This window comes from Larus michahellis, chromosome 1 (assembly GCF_964199755.1).
Source record: "Larus michahellis chromosome 1, bLarMic1.1, whole genome shotgun sequence".
NCBI lineage: Eukaryota > Metazoa > Chordata > Aves > Charadriiformes > Laridae > Larus > Larus michahellis.
In genome coordinates this window covers 197,120,480-197,140,459 of record NC_133896.1, presented here as the reverse complement: position 1 = coordinate 197,140,459, position 19,980 = coordinate 197,120,480, and the positions used below count along the sequence as shown (strand labels likewise).

The window sequence follows — 19,980 nt, the reverse complement described above, 5'->3', positions numbered from 1 at the left end:
TAGCAGCTTCTTCAGTGCTGCCAATCTATATGGGATATATTTTAGATTTTCATTTGGCTATCACTGTTAATGTTGTTCTTTCTACTGTCACGTTCAATCTGCATGAGATCAGCATGTCACCAGTAGAACAGATGTCACTTTATTATGGCCTTTTTTTTTTTTTTCATTGTAATTAGTGATCTGGTCTTTCTTGACATGCTACAATTTACTTGCAGCAATATAGGCGCTCTGATGGGGACAGGGTGATATAACCTAGAGTGACAGCCAACAGAGTGGCAATAATCTACTAAAATATTTGAAACTGAAAAGAAAAATCTAACTTGCTCAGTTAAGCAGCCTGAAGGATCAAAGGATGCCAAACAGTCTTCTGTCTGAAAAACACAAGTTGCTGTACAGCAAAATGGTACCTGGACTTGTTAACGGCTACTTGGATCACTAGCAGCAATCATGCTGTAAAGAGATTTAGAAGGTCAGTGTAATAACACTCTAATTTGTTCTAACACCATTTCAATAACGGGTTTAAAACTAGTTAAAAAAATTTATATATATATTTATTTTTTTTAAACGCTGGACCCAGGGCTTACAATTTTACTTCAGTTTGGGTATAGGATGGATTTTCTTTTATAGTGCCTGACATTGTGTCACCTTCTAATAAGACGGCTGCTGGTAGTAAGAGGCTCAAAATGCCATTTGTAGTTAAAATCTTTATTTTCAGATACATTGTCTAGTTCATTCATGCAGAGAAGTCATTTTACCTTTTGACCTTTCTGCTGGACTGAACAAAATGAGTGAAGACATATTTTAACAGTCCTTGTATTTGAGTGAATTGTGACTGCAGCTGAAATTGCCACAGTCTCCTGTATTATTCACGTTAATTTATTTGTAATAGACTTGGCCAATGCATTCCATTATAGATATTTACTTCTTTTGTTTAGATTTATAGTGAAGTTAAAAAATTAATGAAGTAGAAAATCAAAGTGTTCTAGAGCATTTTAATCAGATATAAAGTACCACAACTGCAATGCCTCACGCAGGCCCATGTTTTAAAATGATATGGTTTTTTTACTTAACAAACTACTTTCGTTCATCTGCTTAATTACTTTTTATGGCAAGGAATAACTTAACCAAAAGCTTAAGCATAAGCCCCTGCTTAAATGCATTGCTGAGGTAGGCCACAATTCCCAGCATTTTCTCCTCAGGATAACAAGAAATCCTATGGAAGTTCAATGACCTAATAATGAAAAGAGCTCAGGGCCCTTTCAGAGATGGTACATGTCTTCACTCCTCCTTGATCTCATTGGGAGATGAAGGTGTCTAAAAGCCCACTGGACTGAGTCCTACCTGCTTAAGCCTGACCCCATACAAAAACGATTTGTCTTCACTGGTACTTTGAAAGCCTGGAGAATCTGTCAGAGCACTCGCTGGATGCTGGCACGCGTTAGTAAAAACAGTATCTCTGGGGGCTGCAACAACTGAGTTATCGCAGAACTTGCAATTAAGTTAAGCATGACACAGATAGACACAAGAACGGTACCGCCTCACTCAGAAATTTCTAAAAAGTCAGGTAAATGAGCAACAGATCTGAAAAAGCTTAAAAGGGCTCGTCATAAATATAGCTAACCAAAGAGAATACCAAAAGAATTAATGGTCAAATTCAGAGATTACTCTCAGAAACAGCGGGTGCTAAGCAGAGAGAACAGCCACACGTGAGAAACACTGCAGACCCACAAAATGTAAATGTAGAAGGTAGAAAATGTAAATGTAGAAAACGGCAGAGGAACAGGTGCTGAGCATAACAAAGGACTCAAAGGCAAGCACTGGGCAGGATGTTGCTGCTGCTGCTTTCACAGACTCAGTCATGTACAAGGGTAGTGCTGCCAAAGCAGTACAAGGTGAATTTCCTAATTCATGGCAATCTGCAAATAAAACTGATTCATGAGCGTCTATGACAGTAAGTAATGTAACTATTTCAGATAAAGAGGTAACATGGTACTAAGTAAAGTGCTCTCTCTTTGTCCCCACTAGGTTTATGTGATCTTTACAAGTTACTTGAACGTCTGGGTTAATGAAGCTGTTACCTTCATTATGGTTTTCTGACTGCGTGAATAAATGTGAACACAGAGCTGATAAAATACGAGTGGTCACACGAACTTTTCACCTGACTGTATTTTTTTCACAGAAATCTTGTAAGTAAAAAAATTAGGCTGACAGCCTGTTCGTGTGCATACCCATGTTTTATTACTTCAAGAAATTCTACTTTCAAATAGTATCACTTGTGCATGATGCTTCATTTATTAGGGCTACTACACAAAGAAACAAAATGAGAATTTCTCTATTACATAAATATTCTGTATGTAATTCTGTACATACATATTCTGTATATACATAAAGCCACACACATAGATGGAGCGTGCACATTCACAGTGAGCTACATCGATTACGGGCAACCCACTGATGCACAATGACGCCGTGAGCCTGGGATGACACCAAGACAAAGAACCTAAGGACTGCATATTCCCCCCCGACACAGAAAACCGGCCTCTTTGTGCCGGCCATCTGTAGGGGCCAAATGCAGGCTGCAGAAGCTGGTGCCAGGCAGGGTGGGCAGGCCATGCCCGCCTGAGGGACTCTTTTCTGCCAGCCCCTTGCTGCTTCCTCCCCCCTTGGGCGATCCCTGCGGGACCTCACCTTAGATCCCACCTCTCCCGGCCATGCCCTGGCCGCTCAGCCCATACCGCTCGCTTGCCATGGCCAGCATTGCCCCGCTGCCTCACCCCTCGCAGGAAGTATCTGCATACGATTCGTGAGGGGGGGGCGGGAAAAAAAAGAGTTACAGTCAGTAAAAACAATGAGTTTGCCACAAATAGCAAGAGATCCCAGAGCTGGCACCAGCACTGCCGGGCCGGCTGTCCCCTGTCGCTGCCGGGTGCGGCCCCAGCGCCATGACAGGGTTCCACCAGCGTTCCCCCACACACATACAAGACCGTAGGACCCCGCCATGGCCAGCTGGCCATAAATGCGTCTGCCGCCCCTGGCAGCACGAGCTCTGCCGCTTCAAACACAAAATCTGCCGGGGCATAGCGGGGAAAGCTGGAATTTGTTGCGGGGAGAACACCCCAAAGCCAGCGGGCACCGAGGGCGTGGCGGCCCCTCACGGCCGGGACGGCCTGAGGGAGCCCATCGCACTGGGGCGGGGCGACAGCGCGCTTCCGCCTTCTCCGCGGCCCCGCTGCAGCTTGTCCCTGGGCGGCCGCCGTATCTGGCCGCTCCTCCCGCCGCCGCTGCGCGCTGGGCGACGCGCGCTTTTGAACCGCCATGAGCCTGTGGGTGGACAAGTACCGGCCCGGATCCCTCGGCAGGCTGGACTTCCACCGCGAGCAGGCGGCGCAGCTCCGCAACTTGGTGAGGGGGCGCCCGGGCCCGCCGGTGCGGCGCTCGGCGGCCTCCTCCCTTAGCGGGTTCCGCCCGCGGCCTTCAGCTGTGACGGCCGCCTGAGGCGAGCCCGCCGCCGGGCCTCTCTTCTCTGCGGAGCCGGGGTTCTGCGGCCCATGAGACGCGTCTGCGGGCCCGCAGGGCCGGGAGCTTCCCCTCGGTGCAGGCTCCAGCCTTCAGGGGAGCGTCCCCGCGGGTGGGAAGGGGGTCCGCTGGCGTCGCGTCCCGCTGGGGAGGGTGGCCTGTGCGCTGAGGAAGAGGCTGCGAAGAAATAGGTGGCGTGGCTTGGCTTTTTCAGGAGTGATGTGTTTTTGCGCTTCCTGCTGGTTTTAGCTGTGAACGTTCAGGACCTCTAAAAATCGAGTTTACCTTATAGAATGACAGAATGGTTTGGGTTGGAAGGGACCTTAAAGATCATCCAGTTCCAACGCCCCTGCCGTGGGCAGGGACACCTCCCACTAGACCAGGTTGCTCAGAGCCCCATCCAGCCTGGCCTTGAACACTTCCAGGGATGGGGCATCTACAACTTCTCTGGGAAATATTTCCAAGTGTCTCACCAGCCTCATAGTGAAAAATTTCTTCCTTGTTTCCTTAAAGTTAGGTGATGTTTTAAGATGAGCAGCTGGGAATAAAACTCAGGGCTATGTAATTGCTTGGATGTTAAAGGACTTCTCCCACCCCAGTCCCCACGATGTGGGGACTTGTCTTCACTAGACCGATTCATTCTTTGTGTTTCTCTATGCCTTATATCTAACTGGAGAAGAGAAGGCTCTGGAGACACTTTATAGCAACTTTACGGTATCTGAAGGGGGCCTACAAGAGAGCTGGAGAGAGACTTTTTACAAGGGCATGCAGTGATAGGATGAGGGGTAATGGCCTCAAACTGGAAGAGGGTAGATTTAGATTAGATATTGGGAAGAAATTTTTCACTATGAGGGCGGTGAGGCTCTAGAATAGGTTGCCCAGAGCAGCTGTTGAGGCCCCATGCCTGGAGGTGCCTCAGCCCATGACAGGGGGGTTGGAACTGGATGATCTTTGAGGTCCCTTCCAACCTAAACCATTCTATGAATGTAAATTCTGGCTATGGGATTTGGCCAGATGTTCTCCAGGTCATGCTTTTTAGCTTTTCAAGAAACAAACTCCTAACTGAAGTACAGGCTATCTATTACTTGTTTGCCCAGGTTCAAGGCTTGCAAATGAAGCAACCAAGTAATTATGTATAGGTACACAGACATAATTTTATTTGTGTATATAGGCTTTAAACTTTGTTTTAATCCTTTTTACTGTGTGTTTATTGCATCTGGCCCTCTAGAAACTCTGGAAAGCATATAAATGCTGGGGTGGTTTTTTGTTGGATTTTGGGGTTGTTTTGGTTGAGTTTTTTTGAGGGGTAAGGTGTTTGGAGTTAAATGAGTTACATATGGTCTTCAGGAAAAGATGATAGGAAATATCACTGCAGCAAAGAAATTCAGTAGTTCTAATTCTAGGTACTATGTTGTGAATGAGCTGCATCTGGAAAAGTCATTTCATGTAAACTTGGGTGAGAGTGGAAGGATGAATGCTTCTTTTAAGGAAAGTACTGCTATATCTAACTAATCTTGTTGCTTTGGGTTCAGGTTCAATGTGGTGACTTCCCCCACCTGTTGGTGTATGGACCATCAGGAGCTGGAAAAAAGACAAGAATCATGTGTTTGTTAAGGGAATTATATGGTGCAGGAGTGGAAAAACTGAGGATTGAGCATCAGAGTATAACGGTAAAAAAACTGCCATCTGCTGCAAAGTAGTGTGGATATTTATATACTGATACATTTCTGCTGAGACCTTTATATTTATTTGAGTTTTAAAATTATTTTTTTTAATCAGTACCTTCAAGATCTTTTATGTAATTAATCAGACTAGTTTGGTTACTTGGACAAATGCTTTTGCCAGATATTCCTATTCCTTACGCCTTCACGGGTAGGAGGATGTGGGGGTTCTTTGTTGTTTTCTGTGTTTGTTTATTGTTTTTTGTTGTGGTGGGTGGTTTTTTTTTTCCTCACGGTTCAGTTTGGACTATAGGATGTGTTGTGATAGACTAGATCTCAATTAGATGTATAGAATTTCATTTGTCTGTGAAATGTTTTTTAAATGATTAGCACTGCTTTTCTCATATATGCAAGTTTTAACTTGTTTTCTTATTCCCATAGTGACAATTTCAGCATTAGGAAAAAAAATAATTCAGTTGTATTTGCCTTGGTCTCAGGCATTTACTTGATTATTTTTAAAAGGTTATACTATCCATTCAAAATCCTTGTTATGGATATAACTTGTGGGGTTGGGGGTAGGAGATGCTTAAGTCTAGTGTCTCAGCAGTTCTTTGATCTTTGAGACTTTGGTTTGCCTGTGATCCAGCCAACTTTGTAAGATAAATTTGTGCATCAGGTTCTTACAACACTCTTTCTGAAGTTTAATATGCTTCCTTTCTACATAGGCACCTTCTAAAAAGAAAATTGAAATTAGCACCATTGCAAGTAATTATCACCTTGAAGTTAACCCAAGGTAAGCGTACGGTAAAAATGTCACACTTCAAATATAAGCCGCTGGTCATATTGCAAGTGGTTTCAACCTGGATATATAAGGGCCTGAATGCCCAATTTATTGGGCAAATTAGATAATGGTTTTATGGGTTTGGACTGCAAAGGGGAACAGGGGAGGATTTTTAATTGAACAGCTCTAAATGAACAAAAATTTGGATTGCTGTATCCTAAAGACAGTAATGTTCTGCTTAACTAGCCACGTAAGCATGCTGATGTTGAGGACTGCGTAACAATTCTGGATTCATAGATTTGACTATTTAGGTTGATATTGAGAACTTTTATTGGAACCAACACCCCCATGTTGTTAGTTCTCTCACAAATACAAAAATGAAATGATTTGAAAGTAAGCAAGGTCTACCCAGTAACTCTTTATTTTAAGAGTTTAGAGCATGGGGTAAAAACAGCACTACAAAATACTGAGAATCATGTCATGAGCGAGGTCAGATGTTGATTTAAATGATAGAAGCTATAATGCTGTACTCTGTGTCATCTTTGACAGTTGTGAAATTGCTGGTGTTAGTTCACTGACCCAAAGTAAATACTTGTATTTACCTGAAACCCTTTAATGTTGCTTTAAATCACATGACAGTAAATGTCATTGTCCACTGGGAGACTTTGGTTATGTTGACTTTGTTGTTTGGGTTGCAATTACAAGAAAATGTGTATTCTGGAGTAACTTTAAGCTTTGTGCTTATTGCTAAATTTTTTCTCATGTTGCTCTGCGTTTTAGATGCTATTCTCATGTATCACGTCTCCTTTAAGAGCTTGTTCTGCAACTAATCTCTGTGTATTGCTGGTATTCTAATACAGCCCTACTGACCAGACAGTGAACCTGCATGTGCTGTGCTGTAGTCTGTGAAGTTTGATTGAATTATTATACTGTGAAATCACGTTGTGCATCTTCAGTAATACGGAACATGATAAATGGCTCACAGGGAAAGGAAATTAACTTCTGGGAAGGACTATGCAGATATTATATTTATTACAGAACTTTATTAGATAGGGCTGTTCTTTTTCCTCTAAAAGGAGGATATTGTTTGAATTCTAAACCATTGGCTGTTGGTCGCTTGACTAGTTTGGATAGATGATTTAAAATGGGTTCTCCTGAGTAGGAGGTAGTGTAAAGAATTAAGGGCCAACATTTTTGTGTTAACTCTGCCTTTCTTCATTATTTTCCTGGAGTGTTTGCTGTGGTCACATAATATCAAGGATTATGAAATTATGACCCTGGGTTCTCTGTCACTGTAGAGAATAATTTATTTTTAAATATTAGGAAACTATTTTAATCACTTTCCATTTCCCAAAACTGGCCTAGCTCATAAGTAGAACCAACTTGTTTTGGTTTGCCCCCTTCCCCACGCCCCCCCTCCCCCCCGCCCCTCCTGTACTGTAGTCACAGGTCTGCTCCCTCGCAGAAGGGTAGATCTCTGCAGTCAAAGTCAGCGTATCCTGTTCAGCAGGTTGTGAACTGTTGAGCTAATGTGCTTCTGTACATTCTGCTGCCTTCTGGGCAAGAATGCGGAAGGCCTGGTTGAGTGGTCACTACGACAGGACCAACAAATGCCTTTTTCATTTCCTTGCCCGGGAAATATTGCAGAGCCACTGCTGCTGCTGTGAAGGCAGTAGTCTGGGGCTGCTAAAGAGTGTGGGGTTTCTCCCCCTCTTTTTCTTTGCTTTTTCAGTAATTTATCTTGCAAGTCAGGGGTCATCAAATCTGAGTCAAGCTAGCTGAGCTACTAACCTGGGGGCTGAGAAGGTTGTGCAGTGCTACTCTAGGGGACAGTAAGGAGAAGAGGCAGGAAGGAAATCTAGTATTTCCCCATGTTATCCTACCTTCTAAGAGGAGTTAGACTTAATTTTTCTTCCCATAATGGGTAAAAATGTTCATGTTACATGTCTTTGCCCAAATTACAAGTAACAGAAGTTTAGATTTCTCATACCAGAAAACTAAGTTCTATTTTAAAGAGTTAATAAAACACTTGACAACGGTTTCACGACTTCCCAGTACAGTGCTACTGTTCCAGCTGTGCCTGTATAAGCTTTGGGTTGTTCTTATTATTGGGAAGGTAACTTTCAACAAAGTATGTTCTGTTGAGCTTAAGTCTAACCTCAATAGCTTCTGAATTCTTTTGGCATTCTTGTTTGACCAAGGGGCTGCTTAAGATGATGCATTTTATATGCAGTATAAAGGTTTTTTAAAACAAGTTTTATTCAAACTCCTGGTACAGTGATGCAGGAAACAATGACCGTGTAGTAATTCAGGAACTCTTGAAGACAGTAGCACAATCCCAACAGCTTGAGACAAGTACTCAACGAGACTTTAAAGGTGAGTAAAAACAGTTAAAACAAGTCAAAGTACTTCTTAAACTTGTTTTTCAGTGATTTCAGTTGACTGTTTTGTTTGTACCTGTATATTGCATGAGGGCACATATGAACCTTTCCCAAACTAAACAACCTCCCATTTTTCTTCCACTGTGGAAATATCTTGAGTGGTTAAATGCTGAGTATGAGGTTATCTCTTGTGTTGGTTTCTTAGAAGGACAGAGTGTAGCTGAATGACTGTGGCTAGGCAGAGGGAGCTGGGATTCCTGCTGTCTTTTTCCCAAGTCTACCACTGAAATGTGCTGTAACGTAGTTTCACAATCTACAGTAGCAGCTGAGTTATGAGCCACCAAGGTTTAATATTGAGTTGAGGGGCAGGATAAGGATGTGCTATCTTAAGCAGAAAGTTTAGAAGCATTTTATCCATAGTGTACGGAAGGACACTGGGTAGGAAAATGAAGGCTTTCAGAGAGTTTTCCAAGACGCATGTTGCCGCAACAGGCTTATTTTTCCTCCCCAAAACTAAAGTGAAGAAAAAATCAGAACTCTCTAACGAGATTGAAGGAGAGAGGGAATATTGACAGATAGAATAGAGCAGAAATTAGTTGAAAATAGTCATGGATTTAGTATTTTTGTCTTGTTTTCCTCACTGTTCTCAGGAAATACTCTATTTCACCTAAGCTGCTAGACACTGATTGGCTCTACTAGTTACTGCCGTATATATCCTTACAGCTGCAGTCATACCATGCACCTCAAAGTATCTGGTAAGCTGGCTGCTCTCCTTAGGTTGCATATAGAACCAGAAGAGAAACAGGAGAAGAGTAATGGGCTGACTTGTTCCTCCAGGCTGTTGTCACCGGACTATTCAGAGTACTGAAATCAGCCATCTCCGAGTTGCCTGTGGAGGAACCTGCAGAAGGTAGCTGGTTAGGTTAGCTGCTTCGTACTAGGTGTCTCCTGGATGTTCTGAAGCATTTTTGAAACATGTTTTCCTTTTTCATTTTTTTTTTTTCTTTAAAAGACCGTGGAAAGGTGTTGCAGCTACAGTAATAAGGCAGCTTTCTACTACTCCTTTGTTAAGCTAAGACATTGGTTTATTGACATATAAAGTGTATCGAGGGATCTTGAAGAAATTTGTGGGTTTTTATATGTCCTTATGCCATAAATCCTTTTGCATTTCTTACTTAAAAATTCCTTTAGAAAGTTACTGTACTAATTATGAAAGTGAAAGCCTGTACACCGACCTGCTTTATTTCTTGGCACTGAAGTGTTGCAGGCCCTGCTCTGAAGAAATTGACGTTCCAGGGTGTGAAAGAGCAGAAGATTATACAGCCAAAAAAGCATGCAGGCTGTCTTAATCTTGATTTTTCCTGCCTGTGGAACCATGCTGCCTCTTTCTGCTTGTATCTTTTATTTTGGTGTTATCGCTTGTATGTCAAAGTACTCATTTTCTTAGAAAGGTCTGGTATTAATAAAAAAACTCCATTATTTTCACTCCGTTTTCAGTGGTGCTGTTAACAGAAGTTGACAAACTCACTAAAGATGCTCAGCATGCTTTGCGAAGAACAATGGAGAAATACATGGCGACCTGCAGGTTGATCCTGTGCTGCAACTCCGTGTCAAAAATTATAGGGCCTATTCAAAGCAGATGCCTGGCTGTACGAGTGCCTGCTCCCAGCATTGAAGATGTATGTTTGAAACAGAAGCAAAAATTAGTTATTTAAAACTTCTTACTAGATAAATAGTTCATAAGTCCGCAGCAAGAACTTTACTTCCACAAAGTGACCTAGTTTTTCTTTGTGGTGGGTGACTTGTCAAGCATGTCTCTGCTATCTCTGGTCCAGAAATGTGTCAAACAGGAGAATCGGTAGGTGCTAAACTGGTCGCTAAATGTTGCACTCTCTGCTATCTGTTTCCTGTCTAGATCTGCCATGTCTTGTCCAGTGTGTGTAAGAAAGAAGGCCTGACGCTTCCGCTGGAACTGGCTCAAAGGCTTGCAGAGAAATCTGGCAGGAATCTTCGGAAAGCACTACTTATGTGTGAATCCTGCAGAGTACAACAGTAAGTTACTGCTGAAAATTAATATAAATCACACTTGCAGACACATAAATTAACTTACTTCTGAGGCCTTGTTAGAATAGGTGACAGTTTGCTTTGATTTTAATTTTTTAAAAATATTATTATTACTACGTAGGTATCCTTTTACTGCTGATCAAGACATTCCTGAGATGGACTGGGAAGTTTATTTGAGAGAAACTGCAAATGCTATTGTTGGTCAACAGACACCACAAAGGTAGGTGAATACATTTGCTTGCAGCTATAAACTATGGTTTTGGTGTACTCTCAAACATTAAAAAAAATAATGTTATATTTAAAAATGTGTCATCTTTACTTTTAGTTGTATTACATATGACTAAAATTTGCTGGCATTTCTGCTGGAGCTGGTACTTTGCAGGCAGAGGAAGTCAGCTTTAAAATTACTGGAGGAGGCTGAATGAGCTTCAAGGACTGAAGCAATTGTTGGTTTTCTCTGCTGAAGCTTTGTAATCGAAAGTGAGCATAAGCTTAGTTGCATGTTGTGCTGTCTCCTTTTTTTGTGTCTGTGGCATGTGTATGTGTTTTGTTGTTTTATTTATAGAATCATAGAATCATTTAGGTTGGAAAAGACCCTTGGGATCATCAAGTCCAACCACCAACCCCACTCTACAAAGTTCTCCCCTACACTATATCCCCTAACACCACATCTAAATGACTCTTAAACACATTCAGGGATGGTGACTCCATCGCCTCCCTGGGCAGCCTGTTCCAGTGTCTGACCACTCTTTCTGTAGCGTCTGTTTCACCGTCTTTAGCACAATGCACCTTTGTAAAAGAACTGGAAATGAGAAATCATTGAGTTTAAGCGCATTAGGAGTTGCCCCCTTTATCCATCTCGGTGTCATATACGTAGCCTGATCCTTTTTGTCTGTTCCATATAGTACATGAGATGTCACTTAAATTCTTGTATTTAATTTAAATGCTTGTAGCCTCTGACCTCCTGATATCAAAAGTTGAGAACTGATAACTGTGTCACCTTCTGCCAAGTGATCACCTTAACCCCTCTTGTAAACAATGAAGACAGAAAAACAGTGTAAATGAATCTTCTGCCTCTAATCAATTTTGTGGTGTCTTCTCACTAATCTTAAGCATGAATAATAATTTAGATATGACGGGGAATTAAAGGGAGACAAGCCTGAGACAAATTCTAATAGCCTTCTAGCTTCTAGATTAACTGAGACCATTGTAACTGGAGTATATGTAATCTATATTACTGTTCGAATAAAAAGTGGTATGTAGCGTATGAATTAAAACTGATTTGTGCAATGCTTTTGGGTTTAAAATACCACACAAAACCAAAAACAGAGAAAATTTTCCTTGGGTTGAATTTTTTTCCTGCAGCATATTTCACAAATAGTGCAAACACATTAGTACGCTTTGGGGACATACTTCTGATATTTTGTGGTGTCTTTCCAACAGGCTCTTAGAGGTCCGTGGACGGCTTTATGAACTTCTGACACACTGCATTCCTCCTGAGATTATAATGAAGGTAATTCAGCTACATAGTTTTTAAGGTGTTACAAGCATTAACACTATGACAGTCTCATTTTGAGTTTAAAAAAAAAAAAAACACACAAAAATATAGCAGATTATCCAAATATCGATGAAGACCTGTGTCCTTTCCAAATAGATGTGAGTAACCAAAAGGTACTTTTCTTCCACTAGAGTAACTCTAATAGTCCAGGTTATTGCTCTGAAGCAGTAATTAAAGACCTTGTTCCTGCAAACACTGATACATAGCATTCACTTCGCGCTATCCTCACTCAATATACTGGACTGTTTGGTTAGGTTCATACCTAAATATATTTAGTCATGATGTTTTTGAATTGTGTAGATTTTGAGGGCAGGAAGCTTCTGTTCTCTAATTTGGAAAATGTAAATATGTAGTTTATTTTTGTTGCAGGCTTCCTTGTTTACACCTCTGTTGAATGGTTTACTGAAACTTGTTTTGTGATCATAGAGCAGCAGTATCGTAGCTGAGTGAAAACAAAGGAGGACGTGCTTTGTCCCCGTGAAGATTTCTAAGTCCAGTTTCTGTATTGAGGCATATACCTATTTTATGTGCTAATTTTGATATGGTTTGTTTTCTTTTGTAAAAGTTATAACTTTGTTATAAGTTCAGTATTTGCTATGGCCTAATGGAGAGGTTTTCTGAATGATGCTGGATCAGCAGGTCTCTTCAAAGACAGAAGTCATCTTGGGAGAAAAAAGCAAATGGGACATGCATGTTTTTATTTTAGGCAGGGTGAAAGGATGCTGAAGCAAGCTAGAGCAGAAGAAAGATTAAAGCCAATGTTTGCAACTTATCATAGGTGGACTTTGCCATCAAACATAATTACAAGATAATAAATTTATTTTGGCATTAACTGATTTCTGCTTTCTGACAGTTTTGGTAGTTAGATGTTTATTTAACCTTCCTTTCTTATGGCAGATAAGTGGATTTTGCATTGCCTTGTTTGAGGACTACTGTTGTCAGGCTAAAGGTGGATTTCTCTGCCCACTCTCTTCATAATCTTAAAGTGCTCTAGAGATACTTCTCAATTAATCCTGGCTGTTTTAATAGAGACAGATTTGCAATGACTTTATTTCTGTCTCGGATGCAGAATACTGCATTTTTGGTTTTTTGCCATGACTGGAGTATTCTTGTAAAGTATCTTGTGTGTGTCTACACGTACATATGTATGTAAATATAAACAGATAAACTTTAAATAAGCCTTTCCTTGTTATTTATTCATGTTGTTTCTCTTTGTGCTTGATGCTGTCAAAATAGGGAAATAAGTGATTTTAATACACTTGCTATCTTGGTAAAAGATGCCATGTGCCTGCATGCAGTAGAGGTTATAGTATTTGGAGATTGGGTTAATTTATTTTCTTTATTAAGGCATAAGTAGTTGCAGTATACGATATTTTTCCCATCTAAGAACACAATAGGTAACATCTATTCTGACACGAGGAATTTATCTTGAAAGAAGGTTCCGAAGAGATGTGGTTCCATGAGTCTAGTTCGGTCAAGTAGGTGATGTAATGATTCTTGAATGTCTTTTCTGTTGGATTTGTGAGTGAACTACTAGTCATAGTCTATTTTCAGAGAAATGAGGTTATCCCATTAACAAAAAAAATATAATTTTTCAAATACTGTCCTGTTTTTTTTTCTCCTTTTAGGGCCTCCTGACAGAACTTCTAAATAACTGTGATGGACAACTGAAAGGAGAAGTCGCACAGATGGCGGCCTTCTATGAACACCGCCTGCAACTGGGCAGCAAAGCCATTTATCATCTGGAAGCGTTTGTAGCAAAGTTTATGGCAATTTACAAGAAGTTTATGGAGGATGGACTAGATGACATGATGTTCTAACTCTGCCCAAAGTCGTACACAGAATATCGTGTCATGATGCCAGGAATGTTGCAAACGTTGTCTACTTGTCCATGCTTGGTTGCATGTGCGTCTAGTTCAAAGTCAAATATTTTATTTTGCTATTAATACAAGGCATAGTGAACTAAAGAACGATGTTTGTTCAGGTTTAGAAACCAGATGGATTGTTTGACAGCCTCAAATCCGTCTTTAGATTTATGCAAAATACATTAGCCTTTCGGAAAGACAACAAGTTGCCTTGGAATATGTATAAGATCATAGTTGCTTTGCAGTATTTGTAAGCTGACATTAAGAAGAGAGAACATGGGTGCTGCATGCTTGCCTCTTGATTGCTCATGGGCAAGGCTGTGAGCAAAAGATGGTTTTTCCATGTTGTGATAAGTTCTAGTCTGACTGTGTACGTTCTGCCTCCTCATTTACGTATCTCGCTGTTTGTCTGGCTTCTTTTATTTTAGCCACACTGTCTTCTGTGGTGTGATGACACAGAATGTTTTCCGACTTTGGTTTGTAAGCAGTTGCATTGAAGTTGTAGATGAGCAATGCTTTTGTGTTGCTTGGAAATCAGTTTGACAACATTTGTTCAGAAGGAACATACCTATATAAAGCAAGTCCACTTGCTCTCTGACACTTCTGGGTTCACCTCGACATACATAACGCTGTTCAGGTGAAGATTATTCGTTTGAGTGGGGTTTAACCAAGGGTAAGGTTTCCACTTCTAACAAACTTTCTTTCACTTCTTAAATTGGTATGTGATACTTCTAAAATGGCAAAATAAATTGTAAAAATATGAACACACATTCATTATCAGTAAGATGGTGCTGGCCTGTTTCATGCTCAACTGGTCTCCTTAAAACTGAGGAAGTCTAGAACATGGATTACTTTCTTTTTTTTTTTTTTTTTTTCTTCCATCTGCTCTTGTCACCTAAATCTGCAGCACTGGTAGCTTGTCAGAGTGTGAGTGTCTTGACTGTCAGAGATCCTGGAAAATGATTAAATTAGTCAGTGATAGTGGAAATGAGTACTGAAATCTATTACAAAGAAGAGCAGGAGAATGGTAGAGGGGTCATAATTACTGCATGTACAAATTGCCTGCTCTTTCAGGAGCCTGGTCTTATCTACTTATTTTTAAAAGCTGAACAAACTACCCTAGGCCTACTACACGTATAGCATGTGAGGAGTCAAAAGATGATGAAATACTTCCAAAAAAACCAACCCAACCCCACCCCATTAACTAATGTGAGAGAAGAGGAATGTACGTAGGGATTTGGGAAATACAGTTGAAATGCACAGGGCCGGTGTTGCTGTGGAGGGGGGAGAGGCAGGAGCTGGGCCAGAGGTTTGTCAGGTGGAGGAGGTGGAGGAGCGGTTTGCTGGTTCCAGAAGATCTCACCAGCTTTGTCTAGGAGACCGAAACCCCAACGTGAATCTCTCAGCAGGTGTTCTGCTGCCTCTTCTTGAAGTTTCATTTTTATCCTGTTCTACCTGGGATGAATCAAGAGTAGGCAAGGATGGAAAAATGGGATAATGACCAGGGATTGCTGAGAGAGGAGATGGCTACTGCTGTTCCTGGAAGCCAGCATTTCCCCCTGCTGATCCGACTCCTGCCTCTTTGTCTTCCAGTCACACACAAATTTAAACACATGGGCACAGTATCTCGTAAGTCTCTGCACACATTTTTCCTTCCTACGGTATTGTTTAAGGCAATTTTACTTTAGTATTCGTAACAGGCTCCCCAGGGAAGTGGTCACGGCACCAAGCCTGGCGGAGTTCAAGGAGAATCTGGACAATGCCCTTAGTCATATTGTTTAGTTTTAGGTGGTCCTGTGAGGAGCAGGGAGTCGGACGTGATGATCCTTAGGCGTCCCTTCCACCCTGAGAGATTCTGTGATAATGATCAATAAGAGCTGTGCTTTTTGGGAACACCTTAGAGGCTATCCGCCTTGGATGCCACCTCCCCTCCCTTTTGGGTAGCTGTAGCATTAGAGGCAACGTGGTGCAGAACTGAGGGCCTGGGCTGTGCTGGAGGAAGCAGGGACCAGCAACCCGCATCCCACTGGCAAATGGGTCTGATGGGAATGTATGAGCAGGCGATTGTCAGGAAAAAAAAAAAAAAGGAGTTTTCTGCCATTTTTTCCCCTCGTGAGGCTACCATGTAAGCCTTTTACCAGAAAAGCAGAACCTTAGCCTGGTAAGGAGGGTCTCTGGGGTGGGCACTGTGCTGGACCTACACTGAGCGCCGCACGCCTCTTTCACAGATCAAGTGGGAGAGGCAGCGTAGACAGGCTTTTAAACACTGAATAGCCCAGGACCAACCTCTAGGTGATCCGTTTCTTCAGCTGATTTCATCTTGTGAGACCTGCTCTGAACTGCACACTGAGAGGATTACCCCTGCTTTCATCCAGCGTCACCTCCCGCGAGTTCCAAATGAAAACTCCAGGCTGCTCCCACCCAGGTGGGACTCCAGCACTGAACAAGTCTAAGAGGTTGCAGAGGAGTCGGCTTCATGCTAGCACAGAAAGCCAGAGGTGAAACCAATTTTTTAAAAAAATGAGCAAGAAACTAGAGACAGCCACCACTTTAGTTAAAACTTTCTCTGCTCTGCAAAGATCAGCGGCGCAAAGGGCGAGTCGTGCATTCAGGCTTTATTCACAGAATCACGCAGAATCACAGAATGGTTTGGGTTGGAAGGGACCTTAAAGGTCATCTAGTTCCAACCCCCTGCCATGGGCAGGGACACCTCCCGCTAGACCAGGCTGCTCAAAGCCCCATCCAGCCTGGCCTTGAACACCTCCAGGGAGGGGCACTGACAACTACCCCAGGCAACCTGCTCTAGTGCCTCCCCACCCTCAGAGTAAAGAATTTCTTCCCAATATCCAATCTAAATCTCTCCTCTTTCAGTTTAAAACGGTTACTCCTCATCCTATCATTACTCTCCCTGATAAAGAGTCCCTCCCCATCCTTCCTGTAGGCCCCCTATATAGGCTGCTATAAGGTCTCCCTGGAGCCTTCTCTTCTCCAGGCTGAACAACCCCAGCTCTCTCAGCCTGTCTTCACAGGAGAGGTGCTCCAGCCCTCGGATCGTCTTCGTGGCCCTCCACTGGACCCGTTCCAACAGGTCCATGTCCTTCTTGTGCTGAGGGCTCCGGAGCTGGACACAGTACTCCAGGTGGGGTCTCACCAGAGCAGAGTAGAGGGGCAGAATCACCTCCCTGGACCTGCTGGCCATTCTTCTTTTGATGCAGCCCAGGATGCAGTTGGCTTTCTGGGGTGCAAGTGCGCATTGCCTGCTCATATTGAGTTTTTAGTCCACCAGCACACCCAAGTCCTTGTCCTCAGGGTTGCTCTCAAGCCATTCTCCGCCCAACCTGTATTTCTGAAGTCCACGTGTTAACTCCTCTGAGAAACAGTTATTTTTAAAATCTCATTATTTTTAGACATCCATGGTAAACAACTCTACTTAAGCGTTAATCATAATAAACATATTGTGTGATTGGAAGATGATTTTTAAAATGTATTTTGCTAAATAAATTCATTTGAGCAAAGCTGACATGAGGAATGTCCCCTTGCTACCAAAGAACTACCCTGATTATCTCAGACTAGAAGGTACGGTAGGTAAGAGAAGAGTTCATTATCACAATTTTTCCTTCCAGTGCAGGGAATTCAAGATTATTACAGTTCATTGATATAAAATAATAGCTGTAATTTGTCTTGTTGGAAAGAGCTCTGCTACGCCTGAGCAGCCTTTAATCCTTCTCGCTTAACATTTTTTTGCCTGCGCTAACAATTAGTGCTGTATGAATTTGTTGCATTGGATTTCAATCAATGACCCGACCCAACCCAAACCCCGGAGTTGTAGTCTGCTAAACCGAAGTTGTCTTAATGTGGCAGTGAAATGTGCTTCTCGTTCTTGGAGGGCAAAATACTTTTCTCGATCTTTATATTTCATAAGGAGGGAAGGAATGTAAATACATACGTGTGCAAAAGAAATTAACCCGTATTGTCGAATGTGCCCTGCAGGCTAATCAATAGTATGTCAGGCAAGTTGCAGGTCACGTCACGAAATGACCAAGATTAAAGGAGTTTGCCATTAACTTCAATACATTGAGGAATTGAATTGGAATTTTCTCCATCATCAAAATGGAAATTATTTTCTGTCCAAATTAACTAGGATAACTGGGGCCTAACCCAGGATTTGTTTAAAAAAAAGCAGTGGATGCTTTGCTTGTCTGAAAAAATGAGCCTATTAGCTGTTAAACATTCCTATAACAGATTTTCATGTCTAGTTGTGTACAGTGTACGCGGTGAACTTCTGGAAGAAACTGTATACTCTGTTCCAGCAATCCTGCAGCTGGTAAATACTGTCCCAATCATTTGAGCGTTCGGTGGTATTTCAGTGGGGAAGGATTTGGCATCTCTTAAACAGGAGTGAGATAATACAAGCAGAAGGAGCCTGAAGCACGTAACTTCACCCCTGACACCACTGCTCCATCTGCATTTCTCCTAGCAGAGGTGCTGGGGCACCCATCTCCACCTCTCTCCTGGAACCTTCTTGGAGCTGATCTTCACCCCTCTCCATGGACATGGAGTAGGCGTCGGTCTATCACTATGGAGCCTGTCTTAGGAACAAGACACTGTGAGATATCATCTAAAATGCTGGGCAACAGCTAAGGTTGCCGTCTCCTGCTTCCCCGCAGTAATGCAGTGCTGGGAGTGTCCTCACTGCCACGCCAGAGTGCTCCATCAAAATCACTAGTGGTCCGGTAGCAGTGTCCGGCAAGACAGGAGTAACCTGCAGCTTGGAGGAATGTCCATTTTGCTGTGTCAAGGGAAACCTCTGCTTTTGATACAATGAGGTACTTTATCAGGAATATGTCCCTGATAATCCTTTAAGGGACTTTCAGCTCTTAATCAAAATTACAGCTTCTTAGAACGATGGAAGTCCCGCGGTTACTTTTAACTCTTTCTCAGGGACCGTCTCACAGAAGTTAGTCAATTAATATTATTTTTCTACACAGACTTCTCAGTGTTATTCCGAAAGTAATTTCATGCCATGATAACCACTGGCATGCAGGTTCCTAGCTCCACATTGTTTACGCCATCTTCTGTCCAGGGTCCCTTTGAACCATGTGCTGCCCTTGAGATTTCTCTTCTTCTTCAGGTCCCCTTCTCACCTGGTTTGCAAAGGAAGCTCAAATGCCTGAAACTGATTTCCAAGAAGAAAGGTGGGTGGAAACAGCAGGAGCCAGTTTGAGAGTGGCTGGGGACGGGTAGAGGAGGTCAGCTACCAGAAAGCATGAAGACAAGGCAAGGGGAGCTTTAGACACTTGAAGGACAGCTGTGAGGGAGATGTCTCTCTGCTTGGGAACCATCTCCCTAGGCAGGGAGCTACAGATAACCCTTGTAAGAGGTGAGCAAGGCTCATGCTTTTCCGAAGGCTGGACCACTCAACCAGTAGTGGGAGTGCTGTATTCTGCACGTGCTCCATCTGAAGAGATTTAAACTAGGGAGATTCATTTTTTTTACCAGTTGATAGGTTCATTTTAATATACTTATTAATGCATTTTACTGTTATCTAGCAGTACATTTATGGGGGAAGTTAGAGGTTAAAAATAGATGTCAAAATTCTGCCTCTGCCGTGATTCTATTGTGTATTTGTGTCTGATCTGTTTGATGTTGTCCCTGCCTTTCCAACCCAACCGTTCATTTGAAGCCCCAGTGAGATTTGCTGAATCAGTGGTCTGCGCAGCTGCATTTGAGGGAAACGAAAAGACTGGACTCATAAAATAGTAGTAAAAGGGCAAATTGACTGTAATTTTTGAAAATGATGGTCCATGAACTAGCTACCGTTTAATATTTGCAATTCAAATCCAGCTCGCTCACCTGCCTTCCCCAACAGCCCATGGGGTTGGCAGGGCTCAAGGAGGGGGCAACTCCACCCCTTTCATTGATATGGTCAACGCAGCCATGGTTCGTGGGCTAGAAGGAGAGCAAGCAAAAGAGCCTGGTTTGGTGCATGAGAAGGCACTTGAAAGAGCAGTTGTCCTGGGATATGTCTATGGCTGCGGTATGCCCAAGAACAGAAGAAGAAAAGGCAGTTGCTGCACGATTCCCTGCCCTAAAACATGGGATCTGCAGGTAGCCACAGTACTTTTCCTTCCCCCATGAAGCTTCAGGCTGCTGT

At 42.5% G+C, this 19,980-nt stretch overlaps 1 protein-coding gene across 2 annotated transcripts; it reads left to right on the top strand.

Annotated features, from left to right (window-relative positions):
• Positions 1-3,187: 3,187 nt before the first annotated feature.
• On the top strand, positions 3,188-14,610 carry RFC3 (replication factor C subunit 3). 2 transcript variants are annotated; one of them, XM_074567716.1, is made up of 9 exons: positions 3,188-3,402; positions 5,049-5,186; positions 5,903-5,970; positions 8,237-8,334; positions 9,837-10,018; positions 10,255-10,391; positions 10,525-10,623; positions 11,847-11,916; positions 13,590-14,610. In XM_074567716.1, exons 1-9 carry the CDS (start codon positions 3,316-3,318, stop codon positions 13,779-13,781), a joined length of 1,071 nt encoding a protein of 356 aa, XP_074423817.1. In that variant the 5' UTR covers positions 3,188-3,315; the 3' UTR covers positions 13,782-14,610. The 2 variants fall into 2 exon arrangements, with proteins under 2 accessions (XP_074423817.1, XP_074423824.1); XM_074567723.1 differs by having other exon boundaries at positions 3,291-3,707.
• Positions 14,611-19,980: the final 5,370 nt, after the last annotated feature.

Coding starts and splice junctions, on each gene's coding strand:
- RFC3 (XM_074567716.1), top strand. CDS start 3,316: ATGAGCCTGTGGGTGGACAAGTACCGGCCCGGATCCCTCGGCAGGCTG. Junction 3,403..5,048: donor CGGCGCAGCTCCGCAACTTG/GTGAGGGGGCGC, acceptor CTTTGGGTTCAG/GTTCAATGTGGTGACTTCCC. Junction 5,971..8,236: donor CACCTTGAAGTTAACCCAAG/GTAAGCGTACGG, acceptor CTCCTGGTACAG/TGATGCAGGAAACAATGACC.